This window comes from Peromyscus maniculatus, chromosome 9 (assembly GCF_049852395.1).
Source record: "Peromyscus maniculatus bairdii isolate BWxNUB_F1_BW_parent chromosome 9, HU_Pman_BW_mat_3.1, whole genome shotgun sequence".
Classification (NCBI taxonomy): domain Eukaryota; kingdom Metazoa; phylum Chordata; class Mammalia; order Rodentia; family Cricetidae; genus Peromyscus; species Peromyscus maniculatus.
In genome coordinates, this window is record NC_134860.1 from 1,857,706 (window position 1) to 1,875,824 (window position 18,119).

The 18,119-nt window shown below is 46.4% G+C and overlaps 1 protein-coding gene across 17 annotated transcripts in view; it reads left to right on the top strand.

Annotated features, from left to right (window-relative positions):
* Positions 1-18,119, top strand: part of Erc2 (ELKS/RAB6-interacting/CAST family member 2) — a 905,605-nt gene that overhangs the window by 485,745 nt on the left and 401,741 nt on the right. For all 17 annotated transcript variants that reach the window (XR_013042143.1, XR_013042144.1, XM_076544121.1 and 14 more), the window contains one exon: positions 11,649-11,784. Coding sequence is in view for 15 of the 17 variants with exons in the window: in XM_076544121.1 (XP_076400236.1) it covers positions 11,649-11,784 (136 nt within the window). In the remaining 2 variants the exon portion in view is untranslated. The remainder of the gene's footprint in view (positions 1-11,648; positions 11,785-18,119) is intronic.

Consider the following 18,119-nt stretch of genomic DNA (forward strand, 5'->3'; position numbering starts at 1 on the left):
ATATATGTATACACTAATCATAGGTAGTGCATATGAAAGCGAGAGAACAACTTTTTGCAGTAGGTTCTTTTTCCTTCCACCTCTATCTGGGTTCCAGAAATGGAACTCGGGTCATCAAGCTTGTGTAGTAAGAAAACCACTGAGCTATATTGCCAGGCCAAGAATACCTTTAATGGTCACTTATGCGTTACGTTCTCTGTTTTTAATATAAATTCATAATCTGCAGATGAAATGTGATTTCCTGGAATCTTGCTCAGTTAAAATTGGAAAGGTATTTAAGGTATAAAGGTTTAAAGAAAAGTTTAAGCGGACAACACTGTTGATGGTAGATGGGACAAGCTATGGAGTGAGAACATTGGCAAGTTCAGGAAACTGACTAAAGACTGGCTTTTCATCCTTGATACCTCAGCTGACTCTGGAAGAAAAAGCTGTTTGGTCAGACATTGTGTCCTGTCTCACTTTGGAGAGTCACAGTAGTCTATGATAGTAAACATTCTGAGGAATCCCATGGCAGTGTCAAGCAAACCCTGTTTATGTCTGTGCTCTCGGGACTCGCGGGGACTCAGCCCTTCTCTTTCCTCTCCTCTCAACACTCTGGATTCCAGTTATGAACAGATCTTGAACTAGTGGTCCAGGAGGCTGCCTGGAAAGCATGAGTTAGGACAAGCATGGAACTCTGAAACAGTGACGTCACGGTGACATTTGGAAGTGGTTGGCCATGTGAGGCAGTCTCCGAGGAAGTGGTGTTTTACATATTCGCATCGGACCAAGAGAAGAAGTTTGAGTTATGTGAAGAAGAGCGGAAAGAACAGACATTTATTTTGTAGTGTGTTGCCATGGGGATAAATGCTTGGGAAAGCATAAAGATGCATAAATTACTGTAATTCCTTCCCAGCCACCACTTAGGCCTTTAAGATTCTTTAGGCTGTATTGATGAAAATGGTTTGGAAGAAGTTTAGAACAATGCCAAATTAATTCTTGAGTAGACACTGAGGCAAGCAGTTCCTAAGAATTGTTTAAAAGTAACAGTAAAAAGATTACAAAACTTTTCAAAGCATAGTATAACAACCAAGATTTAAAATTAGCATGTAGTTTGGACATTAGTTATTGTCTAAGTCTCCTGTCCAGTATGGTAGCTACTAGTATGCTGTGACTGTTTAAATTTAAAATATTAAACTAAGTGATATTTAAAAGTAGTTCTTTAATACCAGCACTGGAGTTCGAGGCCAGCCTGGTTTACAGAGTGAGTTCCAGGACATCCAGGGCTACACAGAGAACCCTTGTCTTGAAAAACCAAATTAAATCAACCAACCAAACAAACAAAAAGTAGTTCTATGGATTCAGTAGCCAGGTTTATAATTCAGTAGCCATGTGGGGTTAATGGCTACTATACTACAGCACAGAAATAGACCATCTCCATGTTAGTACATAATTCAGTTGGATAATGTATGGGGAGACAGAATTCTGACAAGCTTCCTATGATCTCTATCCCCTGATATTCTTGCCTTCTTATAACCTCCTCCACCTGAGTGTGGACAGTGTCTATGGCATCCAGAGGATGGAATATGACAAAGGTGACAGTATCTACTCTTTTGTGTAGGTTTGCCATGTGACCCAGGTGCTGATGTCATTCCCATGACTTTGTATGAGACTCCATGTTAGTAGACTGGAGGGAGTGGTTTTCCTGATAGCTTAAAAACAAACAAACAAACAAAAAAAAAAACCTGAACAGCCATATTGTAGACTGTTTAGATATGGGAAGGAACTTGGTACATCATTCAGGACCGAGGGTAGCTTCTAGCCAGCAACCAGCTTCAAGGGAAGGCATTGTGCCAGGGAATGGGATGGACTTAGAATTCTATTCTCTCTGTATTAAGGCTAAAGGTGAGAGGTGCAATCGGGATGACACTCGGATCTCAGCCTGGCCAGACCATGCCTGTGCTGCCAAACCACAGAAGCTGTAAGGGCATAGCTGAGCACCATTTGCAGATAATAGGTTCAAGGGAATGTTTGTCCCTCAGTATATCAAATTCAGCCCTAGTACAAATTATTTTTGGGATAGTCTCATAAGCCACACCTCAGTGGGCCCACATGCTCCAATGGATATTGAGACAGGCACTCTACTTCCTCCATAGAGGGAAAAAATGGTTATCTTTCCCAAGTGAGTGTCTAGGCCTGCTTAGTAAGCTCTGTATAGTGTTGTGGCCAAGCTCTCATATTTTACTGTTTCTCTAGTATCACAGATAAGACTGTGGTCTCTGGCATCCCCGAAACAATGGCTTGCATTCTGTGCTCCCTACTTAGAAACCATATGACATGCTGGAAATTACCTCTGTAAGCCTCCATTTATTCATGTGTAGAGTGGGAATAAAAATCTTCCTCCATGTCAGAATGTTATTTCATTCAGCAGAGATATTTTTATAGCCTTTAGCACACCACTTCATATGGACGCTGACTTCCGAAAACAGAGAGGTTTTATTATTTAACAGCATTTTTTCAATTGATTTCTCATAGCAAAGAATCAAAACTTCAACACATTATTTCTCTAGTCTCATTTGAAAAATCTTCATGTAAGATTGTTACCCTCTTATACCCCTACTTCATGTCTGAACGGCTGTAGTCCAGTTCCAGATCAGACACAGTAAAAACAGGTCTTGCTCACACCAAGTGCCCCTATGCTTGGAGGTGGCTCTAGTTGTATATTGTTTGGGCAAATTGCCCCAACCTCGGGCCAGACTCTGGAATGTTGGTTTCCTCTAACATTAGCCTCCTGGGAGTCAATTTTCACAGTTTCCATATGTTTTTATATTACCCCAAACTGTAAATACAGCTGACACTCCACCAAATTGGCCCTAATGTGCCTATGTCTAACAGCAGAGCTATGGACTTCCAGAAGGATACAATGCTCCCTGGAATTGTGGCAATCATGTGGATGTTTGATTTTCAAGTGTTCAGATTCCAGTTTTTTTTTATTATTGTTATTTGAAAAGCAAATGGTGTGCCAGAGGAGATAGGAGGTAGGAACATGGCAGGGGCTTTGACTTAGGTCTTGCCTTGTTTTGAGTTTGCCCATACTTCCTGGACTTCTATCCTCAGAGGAGCCATTAAATGACATAGACATTATTTTTGCTTCTTTGTCCTTCTCTCCCATTCTTTTTTTTATTAAATTTAATTGACACTCATTTTTGTCATACTTACCTCTGAATCACTATGAACAACTAGAGTCAAAGTCTTTAAGAGGGTGTCATTTCAGAATATGATGTTCAAGAAACAATTTGGCTAGTGAGAATAGATTGATTCCTAAGACTTAATAACTTGAAGGTACTCTTATTGAGGATACGCAGTTGCAGGAAAGTTACAGGTACCTGCTGGCTTTGTGTTTGGCTTCCTGGCTGGTCCTCAGTTCATCACACTGTTGCCACTGTGAGGTTCACACTCTTAGGCCCTCTCCCCTGCATCCTGACATTCCCTCATAGATAACCTTTGGGACGGTTACCTCATTTGTGTCTAGTTCTCTAACACTCCATCAAGTTGATGCCCAGGGTCACCTTGTTCAGTTCAGTGTTGCTTACAGAGGCTGGAACACAGAACACAGACTGTGTCTTGAGATTTTTCCATGTCTGCTTCCTAGATCTTGCTATAGCTGCTTCAGAGAGGAGAATGCAAGATGCAATAAAAAAATGCTACAATACTCTCTTACTTGATTGGCATGGTGTAGATATGAAGGACCAAAGTGGGAAGGGATAGTTTCTGTGCTGGACTCATTGAGACTCTGACATCATTAGTTCCACAACTTTGGGTAGCTTCCTCATCTGTGAAAGGGACAAGTACATAGGACTTTCCTAATTGGACCATTGGAAGGTTAAGTAGGTGACATTTGCCTGTATCCCCAGACCATCACACAATACTTCAGTGATTTGAGCCCTTGCTGCTACAAGGATTGATTGACTAGAAATTTAATTAAGCAAGACCTAGGTTTGCTTGTTTTTTTTTTTTTACCACACCCTCTTGGATTGTCGGTCCGATCTTTTTAACAAGGAGCAGTCCATGCTGCTCTTGTATCAGCAATGGACAATAATTCTCATTTGTAATCTCCTTTAGTCTAAGATTTAAAAACAATTTTCGGCTAAGTATCTAGTCTAACGATAACTAGTCTTGTCAGTTTGAATAGATTAAAAGGCCTCTTGTCCATCAGTAAAGCACCACCCTGTCCCCTGTGTGTCTTGAGGAAATTTCCAGAGAGGATTAGCTAAGGAGGAAAGACCTGGCCATCCTTTAGGCCCAGGTGAACTGAAGGGAGGAAATGAGAAAGCAAGGCATATTCATGTTCTCTCTCTGTGTCGCCTCCCTTCTCCCTCTCCCTGTCAAAATACCTTCATGGATGGGAAAGGATTCCATGAGGCGCCACCCCTCCCTATTAGGAGATAATTGTTGTTAGGGAGGGGATATCATTTTCTTCAGTGCCCACGCTACTCAAGAGTTCCTGTACTCCAATAGTAGCCTTTGACTCTGCTATACAGGTAACTATAATCATGCTCAGTGGGACACAGAGACACAGATGCGCTCTCTCTCTCTCTCTCTCTCTCTCTCTCTCTCTCTCTCTCTCTCTCTCTCTCTCTCACACACACACACACACACACACACACACACACACACACACAGTGGGGGAGAGACAGAGGTGAGATGAGGGGAAGGAGCAGGAGGAGATGAGAGAGGGCGAAGGGAGAGGGACTAAATTCTGTATGTATTAATACATGCATGAAACTGTCCAAGACCTTTAAAAAGGAAGTGGGTGAGGAGCTTGAGTAGGGAGAGTAGAGAGGCAAGAAGGACCTGGTGGGCCTGGCAGGAAGTGACGGTGGTTTGACCTGTCATGGCGGTGGAACTGATGGAGGAAAAGGTCCCATCTCACTGGCTCTTCTGCACTCTTGGCTCTGAGACTAGGACCAAGGGGCCCCAGGGAATATGTGGAGCCATAGCACCCTGACATATACTTGCTAAGCAGATAAGGACGGCAGAGGACTCTGCTTTGGGTCATCCTGAAGGGGGATTGCTTCCACCTATGGGCTGCGAGGCCAGGGCCTGTGGTCTGGTCCAGGTGAGGGTGATGTAAAATAGGACACCTGTAGTGCTTAGCAATGAGATAAGCAAAGCACCACCCCGAGGCTGCCCTCTTCAGCCTGTGCTTTCTGAGTTCCCATAACTCGACAGGAGGAGCCAAGACCATGAGTTAGTCCTGCATCCCTTATAGCTGTGTGTGGTTCCCGTGCTCAGAAGAGCCTCCTTTTGTTAGACGGCTGTGGCTTGAACACTGAGTCCTTAGTGGGTAAATAACAAGCTTGACTGTCCTATGGTGGCACACTAATATGTTCCCATGGTGTTCCCTGAGGAGGGAACTAGAGGTACCAGCTCTCACATTGGCTCTCTCCCCTCTCCAGCTCCAATATCTTTCCTAAAAGGGCTCTCAGCATTTCTCTTTAGCTTCAGCTCTGCCCTGTGTCAGTGGGTTCTATCCATATTTGGGGTGGCACTCTACCACATTTTGGTGCAGAAGGGTTCTGCAGTGTTAACATGAAGGAGAGTGCCTGAAGGAAGGCTGCCCTTCAGAGTCTTCCTCAGAGCAAAATGCCTACAGGAAAGAGATCTTTTGCTCATGAATCATGACTACCTCCTGTCATGTAGCCTCTTCCCAGAGTCTTCCTGGCTTGGGTGGGAAGGTCAAGGGTGAGGGCTACCAGAGGAGTATGTGCTCTGCAGAAGAGGATGAGCAGAGTAATCTGTATGATGTTTATAAAGCATTCACTGAGCGCCAGTTGCTGTGCTAACAGCCTTAGTCCTAGGAAATTGAATATCCCAATTTCCTAGTAAAATAGCTTGGACAAGGTCATAGGCCTCTTAGGAGATCCTTTGATATGAAAATGGAAAGAATCTTAGTCTGAGGCTTCTTACTGCTTCTTAACACACATGATCTGGAATGGTTCAACCATCTCCAGGGCTGAGTTAAGAATTGCCTGTTGGTGCCATCTTTGCCAAGTCAAGTTTTACTTTGCCAAGTAAAGTTTTCTAGAAGGACGATGCTAGCAGACAGAAAGCTGAGGAATTCTTTGCCTCTGGGAAGCTTCATTTCTCAAGCTTTCTGATCTGAGCCTCCTTCCCTTCAATGACTTCTCTCTTTAGCTATGTTATCTGTTTCTGGGGTGGCATGCTGGCCTGTCAAGAGACATGAGCTGCCTTTTAAAGATGCGTTAGCATTCTGTGCTGTATCTGATGGCCTTGTCTCTGGGTTCTTGGGTAACCCCAAACACCAGGAGGAGGCATGTGAGGAGGAAAAATATGAGAGAGAAGCCAGGTCAGAAAGTTTGGAGAGGTGGGCTTGGATGTCTGCTCATGGGTTTGACAAGGACTTCAGCAGGGGACTATTACCAAACTTGTGACCAAAAGAGTTGATCTTGTGAGGCTGCCAGATCTAGCCCAGTCCTCAGATCTTCACTTATTTTGTGGATCTTTGCTGGGAGGACAGGGCCATTCAAGGAGCTTCAGTCGCAGTGATCCTGCCTACAACATAGCACCTTTGTAATTGCTGTAAGAATATCCTTAGGATGTTTATGGTTTCTCTCTCAAATTTACACTGTGCTAAAGTACTCAATGGTATTTACAAACTCCAAGAAGGTGGGATCATCTCAGTGGTTAAAAGTAAAACCTTTTATTTTCAGAAATTCTGCATATAATATAGACTGGTGGCTTCCATTTTGTGTGTGTGTGTGTGTGTGTGTGTGTGTGTGTGTGTGTGTGTGTGTGTCCCTGTCTACAGGTGGAGTGACCTCAGTGTCTTCGCTTAACCACCCATGCTTGTAGTGACCTTCCACAGTGTTGCCATCAGGATCAGCAGCCAGGCATGTAACTCATTAGAAAGATGGTACCAGTGAAGCTTAGCACAGAACCAACGGCACCCACTGATGCCTTCCACAGCCCACTGTGGGAGGCAGGCACCGTACTCACCATGTGTGGGAACTAAGACACTAAATATGTGTGTGCAGTCTTTCACAAGATGTGATTACGTTTTTCTTGTCAGCTGAGAGGTGAGCAGAGAAGGAATATGCCGGGATCTGTTTTAAGCATTTTTCCTGGACTGACTCATCGACTCCTCACGGTCACCTTCGAGTTAGATACAATTAGGAGTCCCATTTCTTATGTGAAGAAGCTGGGGCACAGAGAGCTTGAGTATCTGCCCCAACTAGAAAGTGGGAAACTTCTGATGACATCCCAGAAAATCTGGCTCTAAAGATAATGTTTTTAACCAGTGCAATGCAGATACACTTAAAATGCCGATTTATGGGCTCTAGACATGGACTTGCATGGGGATTGGGCCAGTTTTCATTCCTAGTTAAATATGCATTGGGTTGTTTATCCAAAGGAAATGAAAGTGTATTTCCACAAAAGTCTGGTGTGAGACAGGTTTATGGACACTTTATTCATAAGGGTAAAATAGTTTAGATGGTCTAATTATCCATTAATAAGAAGTGACCATTTGAACTGTAGTAATATTCAGATAACAGAATACTACCTGATAGAAGAAGGAATGAACCCACACAAACACACAAATTTGTTTGCACACCGAGGAGACATTCAGCAGATGAAGCACTTACCAGGCAAGTACAGGGTTCTGAGTTCAGATCCTCAGCATTCATATGAATGATGTCTGGGCATGACAACCTGCCTGGGATTCCAGCACTGGGAGGGCAGAAATGGAATTACTTAGAGCAACATGGCTAGCTGCATTAGCTGTGTGGGCAAGCTTTTGGTTCATACAAGGGATTCTGTCTCAATGAATAAGGTAGAGGGTGATTGAGGAAGACTCCTAAAATAAGTCTCAGGGCTCTACGTGCATTTACAATCATGGACATGTGAGCACACACACCCATGTGCAAACACTCAGACACTTAAGCTTACCACATACACAGACCTATGCAAAAAGATATGGATGACTCTGATAATTCCATGCCCAGTGAAAATTCCAGACACAAAGATCACACACAGTACAGTGTCTGTGAAGTTCAAGAAGGGGTGGAGTGACTTCATTTATGTAGAAGTTAGAATACTGACTCCTCAACTGGGGGTGGCAATGCTCTGCCTTTTGATTGGTCAGAAGTCACTGCTTTATGCCTTTTATGTCCAATGTCTGTCAGTGCATTTCTTGCATGTACTCTTACATGCATGCACACACACATGCCCTTTCCCCCAATCTCATTCCCACTGTTTTGTTTCTTTCCCAGTAGTTTAGTAGCAAGTGTAGTAGACCAGTGTAAGATTTCCAGAAGTTCCCATTTATGTTTGTGTGTGTCCAAATTGGCTTTATATTTTCACAAATAATTAAGATTGTACATATCATCCTGCTACCTTCTTTGCCTGTTTATAATGTCTTGAAAGTTTTTCATCTGGCCTTAATCTTTTAGCTAGCGTGATCCCCATACTATTAATAGACTCAATTCTTTAATCAATTTTTTTCTAAATGGACAAGTGAAAGTTTTCAAATTTCCATTTCTATATTTTGGTAAAAGTGTTTTCATTAGTGTACAATGTTTGTGTGCAAGTGCTTTTGCAAGCTTCTTTGTGTGTGTGTGTGTGTGTGTGTGTGTGTGTGTGTGTGTGTGTGTGTGTGTGTGTGTAAGGGGGCACAGAGGCCAGGAGAGAGGTTAAGTGTCCTTGTGTATCACTTTCTGCCTGTTCTCTTTCCCTGAACCTTGTGCCTGCATTTTCTGGACTAGGCTGGAAGCTAGCAAGCCCCAGCAAGCCCTGTCTTCACTGCCCCTTTGGAGTTAGAGTTATAGCATGCATGAGATGCCTAGCTTATTATGTGAATGCTGGGGGTCCAAACTCCAGTCCTCATGATTGCAAGAGCTCTTTACTGCCCTGCCGTCTCTCCAGTCTCTCCTTATTTTTTAATTTGAATCTTAGATACATTTTGAATGGCAAGTCCTTGGAGCTCAAAACTCCTTAAATGAGCCCCATGGAATTGCAGAGTTACCCAGTGGGTGGGAGTGAGAAGAGACACAAATGGCATTTTCCTCAGAGAGGGTAGAAAGAGAGTGTGGAGTCTCCACCCCTGTAGAACCTGCCGTCCAAACATTAGAGAGAGCGAAAGGCTGGAGTGAGTTCAGCACCTTGATTTATTTGGTGTGGACCTGCTTCTGCAGGTGGGGAAGATCTGGGGGCTCGCAGGCTGCTTGTAGATGTGGTCATGGGAAACTGCAAGTATCCTAGGAAAGCTCACAGTGGCTATGCAGTCGCTGAACACCACTGATCTGTGCAGAACAGACCCCATGGCTTAGCCATGGGACCGTGAAGAGTCCTTTCCTACCTGAAGATCCACTGACCCCAAGCAACCACTGCCACTCTTTGCTTCCTTCCTGTCTCTGAAGAGAAATCTTTCCCTTCCTTACTAGTTTTCATAGCAACTCAGAAGCAAGTTCAGCTTCTAGAAATGTATGTGAAAGTCACTGTACTTCTACAGGGAAGATGAATACTGGGTGTGTAGCTGTTGATAGTCACATGGACACCTGCCATCCATTCTTATCACCTGGCTCCTTCCTATCTGATTGGCCCATATCTTAAACAGCACTGCCTAAAATCTAATTTTTCTCTTGTCAACTCCTGCATTTGTTTGAGCAGTGTTTGAGGAAATGGCTGAAAATGCTGAAGAGAGTCCTGCACCACAGTCACGGAACTCAGATCTTCGTTTTTCTCAGCCACTCACTTGATAAGCAGAAAAACTTAGAAAGATGCATGGACCTGGAGTCGGGCACTCTGTCTGTCTATCTATCTATCTATCTATCTATCTATCTATCTATCTATCTATCTATCTATCTATCTAATGTCATATTCATAAAAATGGATCCTTTGTGTTTAGATCACTCAGAGAATGCTGTATGAGTTCTTCATGCAAACATTTGCCGCCATACTCTATTTTATTTGTGTGTACTTGGGTAGGGGCATTCGGCAGTTGGCTCTATTTAATGGTATGCGTTAGTATAAAGTGTATTATTCTTTGAGAGTGTTCCCCAGTTAAGCATTCACAGGCTTTGGAAGCCCCTCTGTTGGCAGAGTGCTTGCTGAATAAGCACAAGGACCTGAGTTCCGATCTCCAGCACCTGTAAGGGGGGTGGAAGGGGGAGAAGGTGTAGTGATGTCTACCTGTGTTCTACAAGCTGGAAATGCAGAGACAGTCGGCTCCCTGGGGCTTGTTGGACAACTAGTCTAGCCAGATTGGTGAGCTCCAGGTTTACTGCGTGATACTTCCCCTGGAGTTGAGGGAAGGAGGAGCGTACAGCGCTCTGTGAGGATTAAAGGAAGAAGGGCTGGTGGAGCGCGGCCTTTGTCGGCTTTTGCAGTGTTCCAGTCTGATGTTTTTTTTGCTGTTTGTCATCTAGTTCTCTTTCTCTTCGCACTCCTCAGAATGCTGGTCTCCTCGGGAGCCAGGGCTCAGTCCCAGCGGCTGCTGCAGGAGTGCTGAGGTCGGGGGTGAAGGGATTAGAAAAGATGCCAAGGATGAACTCTTGAGCCTCCTCTTCATGTCCCTGATCCCCAGCCCCTGGTGCCGCTTTCCTGCCCCCTTCATGTTAGATTAGATTCGTAACAGCTGCTGTGGACATGACTGCCTGCATCTGTGGAACGTTTCGCTCAATGCTGCTGGCGGAGTTGTCTGTGTTAAACCTGTAATTCCCATTTGTAATCCTAACCCATCCTTTAGCCTTTGTCTTTTACCATCTTGACACTTTACGCTGCCAGGGTTTGGCGTCCTACAGACCCATTAAAAACCTTTGCCCTAAGTACCAGGTCCTTGTACAACAGTATATTTAGCCAAAATCCTACTTTGAGCCATGTGTTAGCCATGTATTTGACCAGAAACTCTAGGTTGTGATTTTAAAGTCAAAGTAATGGATTATGATTTCAGAAAAAAAACAAGATCCACAAGAGCAAAACTAATGAGACCAGTAGCTACTTAGAAGAAAATAAAAGTGGCGTCACAGACCGCTGGATGCTATGTGCCCCGCCCACTGGCCTTTGGAGTCCTAGCTCTTACCTCACTTCACTTCCACCCATCGAGTCTCTGTAGCCTTCTGCTTTCCCTGTAGTCAAGTTTCTTCTGTCTCGTATTACAGGTGTCTTTCTACTTGGGGAGCTATCCTGTCCGGGAGCTTCTATCTGGGGTGCTCCTCCTGGTTGAATTCTTTGATCTGCTTTAGAAACCTTTCCCTGGCCGCAGTGTCTAAATCCATCTCTTTCCATGCACTGTCTGTCCATGTATGCACACCACCATCTCTTACGGCATGCTGTTTACTTCCTTCAGCTTGAGGAAACCCAAATTGCTGTCTCTTAGTACTTGTCTTCCCTCTGGGCTTACCGCTCCTTAAGAATGAAAATTACACTTGTCTCATTCACCATTGACACCCCAGCACCATTTGACCCCTGCCCTTTGTGTAGTACTCAGCACCCACAGTCTTGTGGTTGAATAAATGTAGGCTCCTCTGAACCCCTGGCTTTCCTAAGCTGTGCCAGGCCGTTCTGTACTTAGCCCATCTTGGATCTGTTGTGACAATGCAGGCCTTCCTTGTGGCTGAAGTTAACCGTGCTGTGGTGGCTTTTCTCAGGCACATGAAAGACCAGAACAAGAAGGTGGCTAACCTCAAGCACAACCAGCAGCTGGAGAAGAAGAAGAATGCCCAGTTATTAGAGGAAGTCCGCCGGCGAGAAGACAGCCTGGCCGACAACTCTCAGCATTTGCAGGTATGTCCATGTTTGGCTCCTTGCTACCTAAATGTTCAGAGACGGGCTGTCCGCTGCTGTAACCAATGCTGCAGGGATATGTGCACAGCAATGGTGGGCTGTACCTGACCCTGAGTCCGGCACTAACTGGATATTCTCAGGAAGTTCAAAAAGTCTTTCCCGGTAGAAAGCATCATTTCTGGGATGGTGTTCAAGAAGAGTTGAGTTTGGAAAATCCTGGAAATGCTGCACGGAGGCTCTTCCTTCCTGTATCTCACCTTAAAAAAGGTAAGGCCTGCAATTACATGGCTCACAAGTAGAGTCTGTCTGGAGTTGTGTTTAAGTTGTGTGGGGGTTGGTGAAAGGGAATGCATGTCATTATCACAAAAGGCATTCGGATGCATTCCTCTGATCTCAGTTTACAAAAAGCAAGGCTCCAAGATAGATCATTATTCTGTCTTCTCAGTGAATATAGTGGATACAGTTATCTCTCAGTGATATTCTTACCTAAGAAAGCAACTGATGGACCAAAACACCAATTTCTCCTCATTAACCATCCCTGTGTTGCGTTGGAACAGAGCTCTCCCTGTGTGCTCAATAAAACATTCAAGCTGAAACAGGACATTGGCTTTGAAGTGCTCTTATTTACTCCAGTCCTGTCTTTAAACAGAGCAATTGGAGTTCAACTTGGCCTGAGTTCATGTTAAATTCTGCTTATTAGTTAGTGTCTTTCTGCAGTTATATATTAGTTTCCTCCTTGGAGATAGAAGTAGATAATTTTAGTGTGTACTCATAGTTCATCCTTTTAATTGACCAAAAGAGAAATGAATAATTATCCCAAAGAAAGAGTACAAGAAAAATCTCCCAGATGGAGGTTTCTCAGTTCCTGTTAGTTACTTTGTCTCTGTGTCCTCGGCGACTTTGTGGTGCTAGTTCTGGTCAATGTCCTTTGCATAGATGCTTGGTCTAGACTTGAGAACACAACCAGCCCTGGGCCTTCTTGGCTTCTGGGCCCACTTTAGTGTGGGTGCTAGCTGAATTGTGCACATAGCTTCCTCAGTACTCCGGACAGGCCATGTCCAAGATTTCAGATTTTAGTGTTTTTCTGTCACAGATAGTAGATCACAGTCTAAAGAATGAGATAGTAACTAAAGTTTGAAGAATACCTTAGTTTTTTTTTTTAATGTGTCATGCTTTAAAATTTTATTTCTCTCAACATTTATTCCTCATAACAATGTTGGTAATTTTACATGTTGTAACTGGAAATCACAGCCAGATTCTGAAGGACTCCAGGTCCTCATGTCTTCCACAAATAAATGTAGAGGAACATGGAAGTGGTAGGTGTCTTTCATTGACTGCTTCAGTATTCCAGGCGAAGCTGCCTTCTGTCTGTTAGCTGTTTCCCCATTTACACTGCATGCTACCTGAGCTACAGGGCTCTTAAGTGTGAATCATAGGAGCACAACTTCGTTTTAACTAAGAAAACAGGAAGTCTTTTGGTTAAACGAACTGCAAAGGCCCCCTTGCAGCTACAGCCTGATTGGATTCAGATATCCCAACAGCAGTGCCAGCCTCTGCTCCGTCCTCCTGCAGGGGTGCTCTGCTCTCTGCTCCGTCCTCCTGCAGGGGTGCTGTGCTCTCTGCTCCGTCCTCCTGCAGGGATGCTGTGCCTCTGCTCCGTCCTCCTGCAGGGGTGCTGTGCCTCTGCTCCGTCCTCCTGCAGGGATGCTGTGCCTCTGCTCCGTCCTCCTGCAGGGGTGCTGTGCTCTCTGCTCTGTCCTCCTGCAGGGGTGCTCTGCTCTCTGCTCCTGTCCTCCTGCAGGGATGCTGTGCTCTCTGCTCCATCCTCCTGCAGGGGTGCTCTGCTCTCTGCTCCTGTCCTCCTGCAGGGATGCTGTGCTCTCTGCTCCGTCCTCCTGCAGGGGTGCTGTGCTCTCTGCTCCGTCCTCCTGCAGGGGTGCTGTGCTCTCTACTCCGTCCTCCTGCAGGGATGCTGTGCCTCTGCTCCGTCCTCCTGCAGGGATGCTCTGCTCTCTGCTCCGTCCTCCTGCAGGGGTGCTGTGCTCTCTGCTCCGTCCTCCTGCAGGGGTGCTCTGCTCTCTGCTCCGTCCTCCTGCAGGGGTGCTGTGCTCTCTGCTCCGTCCTCCTGCAGGGATGCTCTGCTCTCTGCTCCGTCCTCCTGCAGGGGTGCTCTGCTCTCTGCTCCGTCCTCCTGCAGGGATGCTGTGCTCTCTACTCCGTCCTCCTGCAGGGGTGCTGTGCTCTCTGCTCCGTCCTCCTGCAGGGATGCTGTGCTCTCTGCTCCGTCCTCCTGCAGGGGTGCTGTGCTCTCTGCTCCGTCCTCCTGCAGGGATGCTGTGCCTCTGCTCCGTCCTCCTGCAGGGGTGCTCTGCTCTCTGCTCCGTCCTCCTGTAGGGATGCTGTGCTCTCTACTCCGTCCTCCTGCAGGGATGCTCTGCTCTCTGCTCCGTCCTCCTGCAGGGGTGCTGTGCCTCTGCTCCGTCCTCCTGCAGGGATGCTGTGCTCTCTGCTCTGTCCTCCTGCAGGGATGCTGTGCCTCTGCTCCGTCCTCCTGCAGGGGTGCTGTGCCTCTGCTCCGTCCTCCTGCAGGGATGCTCTGCTCTCTACTCCGTCCTCCTGCAGGGATGCTGTGCCTCTGCTCCGTCCTCCTGCAGGGGTGCTGTGCCTCTGCTCCGTCCTCCTGCAGGGATGCTGTGCCTCTGCTCCGTCCTCCTGCAGGGGTGCTGTGCTCTCTGCTCTGTCCTCCTGCAGGGATGCTGTGCTCTTTGCTCCGTCCTCCTGCAGGGGTGCTCTGCTCTCTGCTCCTGTCCTCCTGCAGGGATGCTGTGCTCTCTGCTCCGTCCTCCTGCAGGGGTGCTCTGCTCTCTGCTCTGTCCTCCTGCAGGGGTGCTCTGCTCTCTGCTCCGTCCTCCTGCAGGGATGCTGTGCTCTTTGCTCCGTCCTCCTGCAGGGGTGCTGTGCTCTCTGCTCTGTCCTCCTGCAGGGGTGCTCTGCTCTCTGCTCCGTCCTCCTGCAGGGGTGCTCTGCTCTCTGCTCCGTCCTCCTGCAGGGATGCTGTGCTCTCTGCTCTGTCCTCCTGCAGGGATGCTGTGCCTCTACTCCGTCCTCCTGCAGGGGTGCTGTGCTCTCTGCTCCGTCCTCCTGCAGGGGTGCTCTGCTCTCTGCTCCGTCCTCCTGCAGGGATGCTGTGCCTCTACTCCGTCCTCCTGCAGGGGTGCTCTGCTCTCTGCTCCGTCCTCCTGCAGGGGTGCTCTGCTCTCTGCTCCGTCCTCCTGCAGGGGTGCTGTGCTCTCTGCTCCGTCCTCCTGCAGGGATGCTGTGCTCTCTACTCCATCCTCCTGCAGGGGTGCTCTGCTCTCTGCTCCGTCCTCCTGCAGGGATGCTGTGCTCTCTGCTCCGTCCTCCTGCAGGGGTGCTGTGCTCTCTGCTCCGTCCTCCTGCAGGGGTGCTGTGCTCTCTGCTCCGTCCTCCTGCAGGGGTGCTCTGCTCTCTGCTCCGTCCTCCTGCAGGGATGCTGTGCCTCTACTCCGTCCTCCTGCAGGGGTGCTCTGCTCTCTGCTCTGTCCTCCTGTAGGGATGCTGTGCTCTTTGCCCTGTCCTCCTGCAGGGGTGCTGTGCCTCTGCTCCATCCTCCTGAATCCCTTGGCTTAACTCTTAGGAAGTCCTTATATAGGTGATGGCCAGAAGCCAGTCTGCCTTCGTGGAACACAGTCCCTCAGAAGGAGGAGAGTGGCTATCTAGTAGCCATAGCAAGCATTCAAGGAGAGGGCATGCATGTTGGCAGGCCATGATCAGGTTGTTCATTTACCTGGAGACCAGGAGAAATGCTGAGTCTCACCTAGATCCCTCAACTAAAAGGGGGAGCAGGTGACAACACACGGGATGGAAATAAGTCCTACTAACTAAAGGGCTTGGGGAAAATAATTCTATTTTCATATGTGGTAGCTGAATGATCATAGCCCCCATGTTGTGTATGAGAAGGAAGCTCTGAGAATGAAAGCAGCAGACTTCTAGCTAGCAGGCGGCAGGCCTAGGACTTAACTGAAGCCTGACTCGGCTCAGATGAGAATTCTGCAGAATCGGGATGGCAGGGAACCGTGAAATGGCAGGGTCTTCATGGGTCACACGGACTTTGTCCTCAGTGCACTGAGATGGGAGAAATGAGCAATAGGGACAACCCTCCAGGCATGGCATAGGAACCGTCAGAAAAGCTGACAGGCTGGCAGAGCGAGGTACAGTCTGAGCATAAACTCTAAAGCACCGTGTGCTTGGAGCGAGAGTTTCCATTGAGGGAATTATTGTTGTCATTCCATAATGGGCCCTGGATTTCATTCCACGCTTCAAAATATATGGCCCGAGTATTACTAAAAGGACCACTTATCTTCCCAAAGCCTTGGTCTCCTCATCTGAAAAGCAGGAATGATTACTTCTGCTTTAGAGCACTATTAGGGCTGAGTCAGAGCTTATAAAGAGCTCAGGATCGTTCCCTGCACAGGCTGTGCTCAGAACAAATGCTGATAATTGACTGTTTTTAAAATAACAAGAAAAGATGAGAAATCATCAAAAAAGAGTTGCCTTGGGCCAGAGGGATGGCTCAGAGAGTAGGCGCACTTGCTGCTGACCCTGACAACCTGAGGTAGGCTCCTGAAACCCACACAGGGAAAGAAAATGACCAACTCCTGCAGGCTGCCATGTCTTATGTACACATGCGTGCACATGGACACACAAACACTTAAACAATAAAGAGTTGCATGTTATGTGCAGGGTGTTTACATAGTTGTGCTCTGGTTTTCATTGAGCGTCAACATTTTTCTTTTCTCTGTGTAGCAATTTGTTCTTTCCTTAGGACACATCTAGTTATGGAAATTAATGTCTTGTTTTGGCCCATGAACTTTTGTATAGCAGTATTTTCTTAAGGGGCCTTGATAACTACCTCGTAGACCAGTTCATAAAAGATAACATGGTCTGGAATTGCTCAGTTGCATTCCTGACCACCCCAAATAAAGGATAACATTTGAAATGCAATAAAAAGTAGTCACAATTAATTTAGATGGAAGTGTCTCTGGTTGAGGTTAATAGGGAGTGAATCTCCCCCTCGCCTGAATCGTTCAGCAGATGTGCTGAGATGCAGTAATTGCTGCCTTCTGAGAACAGAATTTTCTAGATGCTCTTCATTTTTAATATTAGTGTTCTTTCAAGTATTTTCTGTTCATATGTTAGTCTTTAAGTGTCAACCAGGATTTGGTTTGTTTGGTTGGTTAGGGTGTGGTTGAAAGTTTGGCACTGACTAATTTGATTTGTTCTGCACTGGTGGTTTGTGATGATTGATGCCTCGATTTTCCCCAACCAGCTAGATGTGGTATCTAGAAATAGATTAGGAGCACATTGCTCTAATAGAAATAGCTTCTGGAAGAGGCTTCAACTAAGACTCAAAGCCAGGCTTGGGGAGCAGGTATGACTATAATCCTCACACTAGGACACTGAGACAGGAAGACTACATAGTCCCCAGTCTGGTCTATAGAGTGTCTATGTAGTGACACTCTGTTAGAAGGAAGAAAGGAGGAAGTGGAACACACACACACACACACACACACACACACACACACACACACACAGTCACAGAGAAGGAGACAGACAGAGAATATGCTGAGCTGAAACAGATATATAAAAATAAATGACCAAGTTAAAGAGTTACCATTTCGTTAGTTGTTTAAACAAAGACATTGCTGTGTCCAGAATAGCCCTAGGGTTGGATCTAACTGGGTTGTCTAATGAATGAAGACAGACCGATGGACTCATGGACAGATAGCTGGGATCTGGTGTCCTGGGCTCTCTGCTGGAGAAACTGCAGCATCCTGGAAGCTCGGTGTGTTTATTATACAGAGCTGAGTAGGGTGGCAATATTACTGCATACAGCTGGACAAGGAGGTGGGGTTATTAAGTACAGATAAACAAGGAGGAATGGCTTATGGTACACAGTTAGATCAAGGAGACAGGTTTAGTTAATCTCGGCAAGAGTAGTATCTGTAGGGGAGTAGTCTCCAGGCCATGAATATTCAGGAGAATAACACTATGCTGAATATTTTCTGTACATGCTGTCAACACTCACGTTTGATCTCCAGAGGAAAGCTTTGTCATCCTTCTGAGCCTGAGGCCATGCGGTCCTTCACATGACTGTGCCTATGTCAACAACACAGTCACTCAGGACTTCACTCACTCAGGGCTTCCTCTTATCCCTACAGGATATAATGATAATAGGTAAAAATTGGAGCCTCTAGGTCAGTAGTTCTCAGCCTCTGGGTCATGACTCCTTTGGGGTTGAATGACCCTTTCAC